At 47.0% G+C, this 10984-nt stretch overlaps 1 protein-coding gene across 2 annotated transcripts; it reads left to right on the top strand.

Moving 5' to 3' along the window:
* The first annotated feature begins 762 nt into the window (after positions 1-762).
* On the top strand, positions 763-5280 carry ODF4 (outer dense fiber of sperm tails 4). Of its 2 annotated transcripts, none has more exons than XM_021674736.2 (3): positions 763-1076; positions 4566-4700; positions 4891-5280. In XM_021674736.2, the coding sequence occupies exons 1-3, from the start codon at positions 959-961 to the stop codon at positions 5073-5075; spliced, it is 438 nt and encodes a 145-aa protein (XP_021530411.2). In that variant the 5' UTR covers positions 763-958; the 3' UTR covers positions 5076-5280. The 2 variants fall into 2 exon arrangements, with proteins under 2 accessions (XP_021530411.2, XP_012312819.2); XM_012457396.2 differs by having other exon boundaries at positions 763-1421.
* Positions 5281-10984: the final 5704 nt, after the last annotated feature.

Here is a 10984-nt window from a genome sequence, read left to right as displayed (position 1 = left end):
GAGCCAAGATTGCACCACTGCACTCCAGCCTGGCCACAGAACGAGACTCTGTCTCAAAAATAATAATAATAAAAAAGGAATTAGAGTTGAAGCCATGGGCCAGGCATGGTGGCTCACGCCTGTAATCTCAATGCTTTGGGAGGCCAAGTGGGGAGGATCTCATGAGGCCGGGAGTTTGAGACCTGCCTGGGCAAAATATCAAGACCCCATCTCTACAAACAATTGAAAAATTAGCCAGGCATGGTGGCACAATCTTACAGTCCCAGCTACTCAGGAGGCTGGGGTGGGAGAATCACTTGAACCTAGGAGTTCAAGGTTGCAGTGAGCCAAGGTTGTCCCACTGCACTCCAGCCTGGGCAACAGAGCGAGACCCTGTCTCTCTTTAAAAACAAACAAACAAACAAACAAACAAACAAACAAAAAACAAAAGCCAGGCACAGTGGCTCACACCTGTAATCCCAGCACTCTGGGGGGCCGAGGCGGATGGATCACCTGAGATCAGGAGTTTGAGACCAGCCTGGCCCACATAATGAAACCCTGTCTCTACTAAAAATACAAAAATTAGCCGGGCATGATGGTGTGTGCCTGTAATCCCAACTACTTGGGAGGCTGAGACATTAGAATTGCTTGAATCTGGGAGGCAGGCGGAGGTTGAGTGAGCCATTGTGCTCCAACCTGGGCAATAGAGCATGACTCAGTCTCAGAAAAAAAGCTGAAACCTTGGTCCCCCTGCCCCATCTCACTGTGCCCCAGGAAAATTCCGTGGCAGTTAGGAGAAGGAGACCTGTACTGCTGAATGGGTTGGGGCCTTCTCTTGGATCAAGAGTCTCTTAGGTCTCTTATTAGACTCCCTCATTCTTTCTCAGACCCCAGGCTCCATGGTGGCAGCTGATGAAAATATCTAAAAGATGAGAGACGACTTAGCCTGGAAGGGAAGGGGGAGATAGTGGGAGAAGTGATGCTCAAGATGGATGCAGGGGACTCTAGGAATGAGTTCCCTAGGTCAGAAGGAGGAAAAGACCAACATCAGAGACCTGGAAAGGAAAGGAAGAGCAGGGAGGCAGGCTGGGGCAGAGGTGCGCTGGGACGAGATGGGAGACTGCCGTCCTCCACCCTCTCCCTCAGCAGTAGCAGATCCTCAAACCAGCGCTGGAACTCTCTGCTGCCCTTTCGATGGAGAATCACACGCAGTTTCCACTGGATGGCCCAGGTGTTGGCTTCTGAGCTCAGCCTGGTTGCCTTTATCCTACTGTTGGTCATGGCCTTCTCCAAGAAATGGCTATGCCTCTCTAGGAGCTGCTTCTACGAGCGTTGGCCTGAAGATGTCAGCAACAGAATCTACACATCAGCCCACATCGTGTCCCTGGGACTCCTGTACTCCTGCAAATCCAGGAGCTGTTCCGACTTAGAGAATGGGAAAGGTGAGCCCCATCACCCTGCATCCCAGCCCAGGCCTCCAGCCCATCTTGGCCTCTACATCTGCACCCTGGATGTGTTCTTGTTCCCTCTCTCTGGTCATCTTTACTTTTTGGCTTGCAAGACGGTTCCACTGACACTGAGACCTCCAATGATCATTTCTCATCCCATGGCCTGGCTAAATAGATTTGGTTGGTGCAATGGAAAATGTCACTGCTTTTGATAAAACTCAGAGCCAAATCTGTGCTTCTAAGAACGCTGTGAGAGAGCTGGGCATGGTGCTGCACACCCGTAGTCTCAGCTACCCAGGAGGCTGAGGCAAAAGCATTGCTTGGGCCCAGGAGTTTGAGTCCAGCAGCCTGCGCAACTTAGTGAGACATCTATCTCTAAAAAAATAAATAAACAAAATAAAATAAAATAAAAATTGGGCCTGGAGAGGTGGCTCATGCCTATAGTCCCAGCACTTTGGGAGGCCAAGGTGGGAGATCACCTGAGGTTGGAAGATCGAGACCATCCTGGCTAGCACGGTGAAAACCCATCTCTACTAAAAATACAAAAAATTATCTGGGTGTGGTGGCAGCACATGCCTGTAATCTCAGCTACTCAGGAGGTTGAGGCAGGAGAATTGCTTGAACCCTGGAGGCGGAGGTTGCGGTGAGTGGAGATCGTGCCGTTGCACTCCAGCCTGGGCAGCAAGAGCGAAACTCCGTCTGAAAAGAAAAGAAAAAAAAGTTGTGAGGGACATGGACTCTTAGCACAAGGGAATCACTCATTATGGGGGTTTCCTTAGGCTTGCCTTCCCAGAGCTTTGAGAGGACTTCTTGCAATGTTCCCTCTCAGGCCCTGATCCCACACGCTCTCCTTTCCTTCTGCCTCCAGCCTTGCATTTCTGGACCATTTTCCTTTTGCCACATTTGGCTTCTGTCTTCCTTCCCTCCCTGAATTCTTGCAGCTGCTTCATTCCTTATTCTTGTTTATTTGTTTGTTTTGTTGATGTTTTTAGAAACAGGGTCTCACTCTGTCACCCAGGCTGGAGTGCAGTGGTGCAGTCATAACTCGCTGCAGCCTCAAACTTCTGGGCTCAAGGGATCCTCCTGCTTTAACTTCCTGAGAAGCTCAGACTATAGGCCCTGGCCACCACACCTGGTTCTTAGCTTCCTGAGTAGCTGGGACTACAGGCACGTGCTGCCATACCTGGCTAATTTTTGTATTTTTAGTAGAGACGGAGTTTCACCATGTTGGCCAGGCTGGTCTCGAACTCCTGACCTCGTGATGCTCCCACCTCAGCCTTCCAAAGTGCTGGGATTATAGGTGTGAGTCACCCGCTCAGCCTGTCTCTTATTCTTGTTAGTCTCTGGTTATACTCTTCCCTCACCCCTCAGGAATTGGGTGTTCTTTCTCAGCTCCTGGGGAAAGCCAGAGCTTTCGACCCTTATTTCCAATTTTTCACTCTCCTTAGCGTGAAAAAATCACACAGCTCTTATTTTCTTCCATTATGAAAGTATTTTGTCCTTATAATAAATTTGGGGAAACAAAAGCTATCATTTATTGTACATTTACTCCATTGGTTCAATTCAGTCCTCAGTCCACCCTAAGAGATAGGGATAATTGTCCCTATTTTACAGATGAGAACATTGGGACTCAGAGAGATTAAGTACCTTGCTCAGGGTCATAAAGATATTAGATTGAACCAAATGACATGCTAATATTTGACTGCTTTTCACCTACAAAAGGAGCAATTTCATATGGATCAACCTAATATGGCAGATTTGGAATTGCAATGCAGGTGTGTCTGGCTCCAAAACTCATGTAGGCGCCTTGCTATAGAGCTACTCAAAGACAGCCAGGTTTTTAATTTTTATTTATTTATTTACTTATTTATCTGAGACAGAGTCTTGCTCTATCACCCAGGGTGGAGTGCAGTGGTGCAGTCTTGACTCATTGCAACCTTCACCTCCCGGGTTCAAGCGATTCTCCTGCTTCAGCCTCCCAAGTAGCTGGGATTACAGGTGTGAGCCACCACGCCTTGCCAGGACTTTTTATTTTTGGTTGAACAAGTTTTGAATGATTTTGACATAGTTGTACTCATTCTTCAAAAACAATTTTACATTATTTAAATTATATTCATGTTTCGACTAATGCTAGGGATACATTCTGAGAAATGTATTGTTGGGTGATTTTGTTGCGTGAACATCACAGAGTATACTTACATAAACCTAGATGGTACGTATACTTTTATTTATATGTATTATTTCATATGGAAAACTATATCTGTCAGCATCGTTACTGAATATCAATCATTCCCCCTACTTTATCTGCAATGCCAGTATCAAGTGCCAGATATCAGGTTTCTATATTTGCTCCATTAATCTTATGGGATCACTGTTGTACATGTGGTCCGTCATTGGCCAAAATATCAGTACATGGCACATGTTTATATTTTTATCATTTAATATATATTATTAAAACTTTTACGTTTATAATATGTAACAAACTTTCCTTATTATAATATTCAACTTAATAGATTTATCTTTTACTTGATTATTTTATTTATTTATTTTCTTTTAGTCTAGTTATAAGTCTAGAAGGATCTTTTTTATTTTTCGAGATGGAGTTTTGGTCTGTCGCCCAGGCTGTAGTGCAATGGCACTGCACTATCTCAGCTCACTGCAACCTCTGTCTCCTGGGTTCAAGCGATTCTCCTGCCTCAGCCTCTCGAGTAGGTGAGATTACAGGCGCCCGCCATCGCACCCAGTTAATTTTTGTATTTTTAGTAGAGACATCGTTTCCCATGTTGGCCAGGCTGGTCTTGAATTCCTGATCTCAGGTGATCCACCTGCCTTGGCCTCCCAGAGTGCTGGGATTACAGGTGTGAGCCACCATGCATGGCCCTCTCCATTTTCTTTGGGGGCGGTGTGGGTGTTTTGTGGGAGGTGGGAGAACAGAACTGAGAACTGAGTTACATCATTTCCTGGTCATAGGAGAGGTAGAAGTGGAGGGGTTGACTCCTGGAACCTCAGGGTCTGGCCACCCTGTGCGTGGTGATGTGGTTTGTGGCCATAGCATAGCAGATGAGGAAGAACCCCCCTCAACCTCCCACCAGGGGACTCTTGCATGACAATGAGACCGCTCTGCTTCCTGTCTCCTAGTCACCTTCATCTTCTCCACCCTCATGCTGTTCCCTATTAACATCTGGATCTTCAAGGTGGAGAGGAATGTATCCATCCTCATTGGCTGGAGCTATTTCATTGGTTGGCTGGTGTTTGTCCTATATGTCACCTGTGGTGAGTGACCAGAGGGCCCTGGGGGAAGGAAGGGACATGGGTGGGTGAGGGCAGGGAAAGTGTGGAGGGAAGAGTGTGGCAATCCCCAGGGTTAGATTCTTAGGGTCTTATCTTCCCTTAGGCCTCACCCTGCTTGTCACTTTACCTCCCACTGACAACGTTCCTCTCCCCTGTCCCTGTCCTTTGCCAGCGATCCTTTGCTACTTCAACCGTAAACTTTTCTGGAGTCTGATTCTGAGCCTCCCCAGTGGTGCCGTGTCCTGCAGCAGCAGTTTCAGCTCAGTAGAAGAATCTCCAAGTGTGCAGATGATCACAGACACCCCCATCATCCAGGAGGGAGTCCTGGATCCTGAGCAGAAGGATACACACCTGTGACCTTTTCTGAACTCCTGGCACCAAGTTCTGTCCATTCATCTGACCCAGTCTCCTCATCTTCCCCTCAGCCCTTGAATAGGTTGGTCCTCATCATTGCAAGGAGTGAGAAAGGGGGTCGTCGGGCCAGCTTTGCACTCCTCTGCTTTCTCCTTGCCTTAATTGAGCTTGAGTGATGTGGAATAAATTGTCCATCTCTTCTTTCTCATATCGGGCTGTTGTTGAGGCCAGCTGGAGGAGGGAGAGAAAGGGAGAAAGAACAAGTTTGTCTTCCAGTTCTTCCTGCCCAGGAGACTTTTGGCATCCGTTGGCCCCTAAACCTGCCCAACCTCTACTTATACATGAGCATACTTATACATGGGCAAACACCTCCGGAGAGCTAAGCCTCTTTTTACTTCTGTTACCCCTAACCCATGGTTTGCTAGTTAGTGGGTGGAGGAGGTACAGCTGATTAGGAGAGAGATATCACTTACCACCTTGTTGGCTTAGGCATAGTGAAGGATTCAAAAGCCAAATGGCCCAAAGGTAAGAGGCAGATTAAATAATGAGTACATAATAGGAGTGTGGTCATCCCAGGCGTGTGTCCTGAGCCTCAGTCCCACCCTCTGTGTCCAGCTCCGATGACTGAGAATGCATAGAGCCTGTGCCCTGGCAACCACCACTACCACCACCCACCCTGGCTGCTATAACTTCACACCCAAGCCTCCCACACCGTCTACCACGTAACAGCAGGAATGCAACATGGCAAGAGGCCGGGCTCAGTGGCTCACGCCTGTAATCCCAGAACTTTGGGAGGCTGAGGCGGGAGAATCGCTTGAGCCCAGGAGTTTGAGACCAGCCTGGCCAACATGGCGAAACCCCATCTCTCTTAAAAATACAAAAATTAGCTGGGCGTGGTGGCATGCGCCTGTAGTCCCAGCTACTTGAGAGGCTGAGGCAGGAGAATCGCTTGAACCTGGGAAGCGGAGGTTGCAGTGAGCTGAGATTGTGCCACTGCACTCCAGCCTGGGCGACAGAGCGAGACGTTATCTCACAAAACAACAACCACCACAAACAAACAAACAAACAAAAAAACACGGCAAGAAAAGAAAGCATTAGAGTTAGGTCCTAAGACCAAAAGATAAGTTGTACATTTGGGTTTTAAAGCCAACTTGGGCAATCTGGCAATGCCCATCAGGGCTTGGACATGTTGCCCAGAGAGGCCAGCCTCCCAGGAGAGCATCCATAGCTGAACTTGGTCATGTTCATCCCTCCAGATGAAACCATGATACCGGCCAGCTACAGGAGTGCATGGACAAATTGTGAGTAGATCAGGTATGTTAAAAACATATGGATTAGGTTGGGCTGCATGAGGTGGCTCATGCCTGTAATCCCAGCACTCTGGGAAGCTGAGGTGGGTGGATCACGAGGTCAGGAGTTCAAGACCAGCCTGGCCAACATGGTGAAACTCTGTCTCTACTCAAAATACAAAAATTAGCTGGGCGTGGTGGCACATGCTTGTAGTCTCAGCTACTTGGGTGGCTGAGGCATGAGAATCACTTGAACCTGGAAGACAGAGGTTGCAGTGAGCCATGATCACGCCACTGCACTCCAGCCTAGATGACAGAGTGAGACTCTGTCTCAAAAATATATATATATACTGGCCGGGCGCGGTGTAATTACGCCCGTAATCCTAGCACTTTGGGAGACCGAGGTGGGTGGATCACCTGAGGTCAGGAGTTTAAGACCAGCCTGGCCATCATGGTGAAACCCCATCTTTAAGAGAAAAAAGAAAAAAAAAATACATATGTGTAATAACATATAATATAATATAATTATATATATAATATTAGGTTATAATAACCTAATACATGTATCTATGTATTAGGTTGAACTATATATGTTGTGTTAGCAGTTAAATGTTGGCAATTTTATATGGTCCAACCTAATGTATATATCTGACTTCTATTTATTTATTTATTTTTTCAGACAGAGTTTTGCTCTTATTGCCCAGGCTGGAGTGCAATGGTGTGATCTAGACTCACCAAAACCTCTGCCTCCCAGATTCAAGCAATTCTCCTGCCTCAGCCTCCCAATTAGCTGGGATTACAGGCATGTACCACCATGACCAGTTAAGTTTGTATTTTTAGTAGAGACAGGGTTTCTCTATGTTGGTCAGGCTGGTCTTGAACTCCTGACCTCAGGTAATCTGCCTGCCTCGACCTCCCAAAGTGCTGGAATTACAGGTGTCAGTCACGGCACCTGGGCTCATCTTGGCTATTGTGAATAATGCTACAAAAAACATGGGAGTTCAGTTATCTCTTGAGCATACTGATTCTATTTCCGTTGGATATGTACCCCATAGTGGGATTGCTGGATCTGAATGGCTCTTGCTCAGAGTCTCTCATGAGGTTACAGTCAGGATGTTACCTGGGGCTGCAGTCATCTGAATGTTTGACTGGGGCTGGAAGATCTACTTCCAAGATGGTTCCCTCATGGCTGTTGGCAGGAAGCCTCTGTTCTTTGCCACATGTAATTCTGAGAGCCAGCGGCTCTTGATGAGCTGTCTCTTAGCTCACTCTGGGAGAAGTTAGATCTAAATACTCAAGCAGTGTTTAGATCTAACTTCTCCCAGAGTGAGCTAAGAGACAGCAATGAGGGGGCCAACATGGAGAAACCCCATCTCTAAAAAAAACAAAAACTAAAACTAAAACAAAAACCACCCCTTTGCCCTGTGGTGACAAATTACTTATAGTCCTTCCACATGTAAAATATACTCACCTCCTGGTTGGGTGTGGTGGCTCACACCTATAATCCCAGCACTTTGGGAGGTCAAGGTAGGCAGATCACGAGGTCAAGAGATCGAGACCATCCTGGCCAACATGGTGAAACCCTGTCTCTATTAAAAAAAATACAAAAATCAGCTGGGAGTGGTGGCGTGCACCTGTAGTCCCAGCTACTCGGAAGGCTGAGGCAGGAGAATTGCCTGAACCCGGGAGGCAGAGGTTGCAGTAAGCCAAGATCGCGCCACTGCACTCCAGCCTGGTGACAGAGCGAGATTCCGTCTCAAAAAAAAAATATATATATATATATATATATATATATCTCACCTCCCAAGACCCCAAGAAGTCTCATCTTACTACAGTATCAACCAGCTCAAAGTTCCAAATCTTGACATATGTTATATGTCCCTCATGCCAAATTTCCATGCAGAAAGTGACAGTATTTGGAGATAGGCTTTTTTGTTTGTTTGTTTTGTTGTTGTTGTTGTTTTTGAGACAGGGTCTGGCTCTGTCAGCCAGGCTGGCGTTTGGTAGTGCTATCTCAGCTCACTGCAACCTCTGCCTCCCAGGCTCAAGTGATCTTCCCACCTCAGCCTCCCGAGTAGCTGGGACTACAGGCATGTGCCATCACACCCTGCTAATTTTGTATTTTTTGTACAGACAGGGTTTTGCCTTGTTGTCCAGGCTGATCTCAAACTCCTGGGTTCAAGTGATCTGCCAACCTCGGCCTCCCAAAGTGCTGGGATTACAGGTGTGAGCCACCACACCCAGACAAAAATAAGGTCTTTAAAGAGGTGATTAAGTGAATATGAGGTTGTTAGGGTGGCCCTAATCCAATCCAATCTGACTAGTGTCCTTATAAGAAGAAGAGATTAGGGTGTGCAAAGAGACATCAGGAACGTGTGAACACAGAGGAAAGACCATGTATCTGAAGTTTGCTGAAAAAAATCAACTCATGAAATTAATAAGAGAAAAGACGTTTAGTTAGTATGTATACTTGGAAACCATCAGAATGAAAACCAACACTCCAACAAGGTATGGGAACTTATACGTCATCTTGAGGTTACAGAAGGAATGTGGGGGGCTGGGCATGGTGACTCATACCTGTAATTCCCACACTTTGGGAGGTCGAGGAAGGAGGATTGCTTGAGCCCAGGAGTTTAAGACCAGCCTGTTGTTAAAACAGGATGCCCTATTATTCCAACCGGTACCTTACTATCCATTTAGAAGCCCTTTGAGTTCAACAGGTCTCCATGGTACTGTGGTCTTATAATTATGATGCCCTGGTTTTCTTTTTTGAGATGGAGTTTCACTCTTGTTGCCCAGGCTTGAGTGCAATGGAGCAATTTCGGCTCACTGCAACCTCTGCCTCCCAGGTTCAAGTGATTCTCCTGCCTCAGCCTCCCAAATAGCTGGGATTACGGGCACCCACCGCCATTCCCAGCTAATTTTTTGTATTTTTAGTAGAGATCGTGCTTCATTATGTTGGCCAGGCTGGTCTCGAACTGCTGACCTCAGGGAATGCACCTGCCTAGGCCTCCCAAAGTGCTGGGATTACAGGTGTGAGCCACCATGCCTGGCCATTACTTTGCTACTTCTAACTGCCTACAATCAGATATGGGAGCAAATAAATGACTTAAAGGTGGAACTTATCATTAAAAGGGAAGCAGAGAGTAAATTTTGAAAAATTTGCAGCCTGCCCATGTGATAGAGGAGGGAAGAGTGCTTTCAGGAGAGGAATCCAGGTGGTTGTGGAGTAACCACTTGCTAGAGGGATTAGCATGACTAAAAGGGAGCCAGATGCTAATAGTCAAGAAAATGGGAAAAGCCCTTTCAGAAATCTTCAAGGTCATTCTCCCATCACAGGCCCAGAAGCCTAAGAGGACAGACTAGTTTCAGAAGCAGCCCAGAGTACCGGGATGCCTTGAGATGCTGCTCCCCTGTATCTCAGCTGCTTTAGCTCCAGCTGGGACTCAAAGGGCTTGAGGAACAGTTCAGGCTACTGCTATGGAGGATGCACTGGAGTAAATAAATTTTTATCTTAAAAACAGCTTTTAAAAAAAATTATATTGTTGTTAGTTCAAGTTTGTAGTCTCTGGCTCTAGCCAAGATTAGCCAGTCAGCTCTGAGAGAAACAGAAAGAAGGTAAATAAAAACCAAATGTTGGGCTGAGCCCAGCCATGGAGGAGGCTGAGGCAGGAGGACTGCTTGTGGCTAGTAGTTCAAGACCAGCCTGGACAGCATAGTGAGACACCCAAGTATCTCAAGAGTATGAAAAGACAAAGCATGCACTGGGAGAAAATATTTGCAAAAGATATATCTAATAAAGGACTATTTTCCACAGCATGCAAAGAATTCTTTTTTTTTTTTTTGAGACAGAGTCTTGCTCTGTTGCCAGGCTAGAGCGCAGTGGCTCAATCTCAGCTCACTGCAACCTCCACCTCCTGGGTTCAAGCGATTCTCCTGCTTTTTTCTTGACTCATGATCCACCTGCCTTGGCCTCCCAAACTGTTGGGATTACAGGTGTGAGCCACCGCACCCGGCCGCAAAGAATTCTTAAAACTCAACTAATTAAAAAATGTGGGCCGGGCGCGGTGGCTCAAGCCTGTAATCCCAGCACTTTGGGAGGCCGAGGCGGGTGGATCACAAGGTCAAGAGATCGAGACCATCCTGGTCAACATGGTGAAACCCCGTCTCTACTAAAAATACAAAAAATTAGCTGGGCATGGTGGCGCGTGCCTGTAATCCCAGCTACTCAGGAGGCTGAGACAGGAGAACCGCCTGAACCCAGGAGGCGGAGGTTGCGGTGAGCCGAGATCGCGCCATTGCACTCCAGCCTGGGTAACGAGTGAAACTCTGTCTCAAAAAAAAAAAAAAAAAAAAAAAAATGTGCAAAAGGCAGGGCGTGGTGGCTCACGCCTGTAATCACAGCACTTTGGGAGGCTGAGGCGGGTGCATCACCTGAGGTCGGAAGTTCAAGACCAACCTGACCAACATGGAGAAACTCCATCTCTACTAAAAATACAAAATTAGCTGGGCATGGTGGTGCATGCCTGTAATCCCAGCTACTTGGGAGGCTTAGGTAGGAGACTCACTTGAACCTGGGAGGTGGAGATTGCAGTGAGCTGAGATCGAGCCATTGCACTCCAG

Source organism: Aotus nancymaae, unplaced genomic scaffold (genome assembly GCF_030222135.1).
Source record: "Aotus nancymaae isolate 86718 unplaced genomic scaffold, 86718_ANA_hifiasm-v0.15.2.pri h1tg000018l, whole genome shotgun sequence".
Classification (NCBI taxonomy): domain Eukaryota; kingdom Metazoa; phylum Chordata; class Mammalia; order Primates; family Aotidae; genus Aotus; species Aotus nancymaae.
This window is presented reverse-complemented; position numbering and strand designations above follow the sequence as displayed.

Excerpts from the sequence above, each read along its gene's own strand:
- ODF4 (XM_012457396.2), top strand. The coding sequence starts at position 959 with ATGCTCAAGATGGATGCAGGGGACTCTAGGAATGAGTTCCCTAGGTCA. Across the intron at positions 1,422-4,565 it reads CGACTTAGAGAATGGGAAAG|TCACCTTCATCTTCTCCACC; the intron begins GTGAGCCCCATC and ends CCTGTCTCCTAG. Across the intron at positions 4,701-4,890 it reads TGTCCTATATGTCACCTGTG|CGATCCTTTGCTACTTCAAC; the intron begins GTGAGTGACCAG and ends GTCCTTTGCCAG.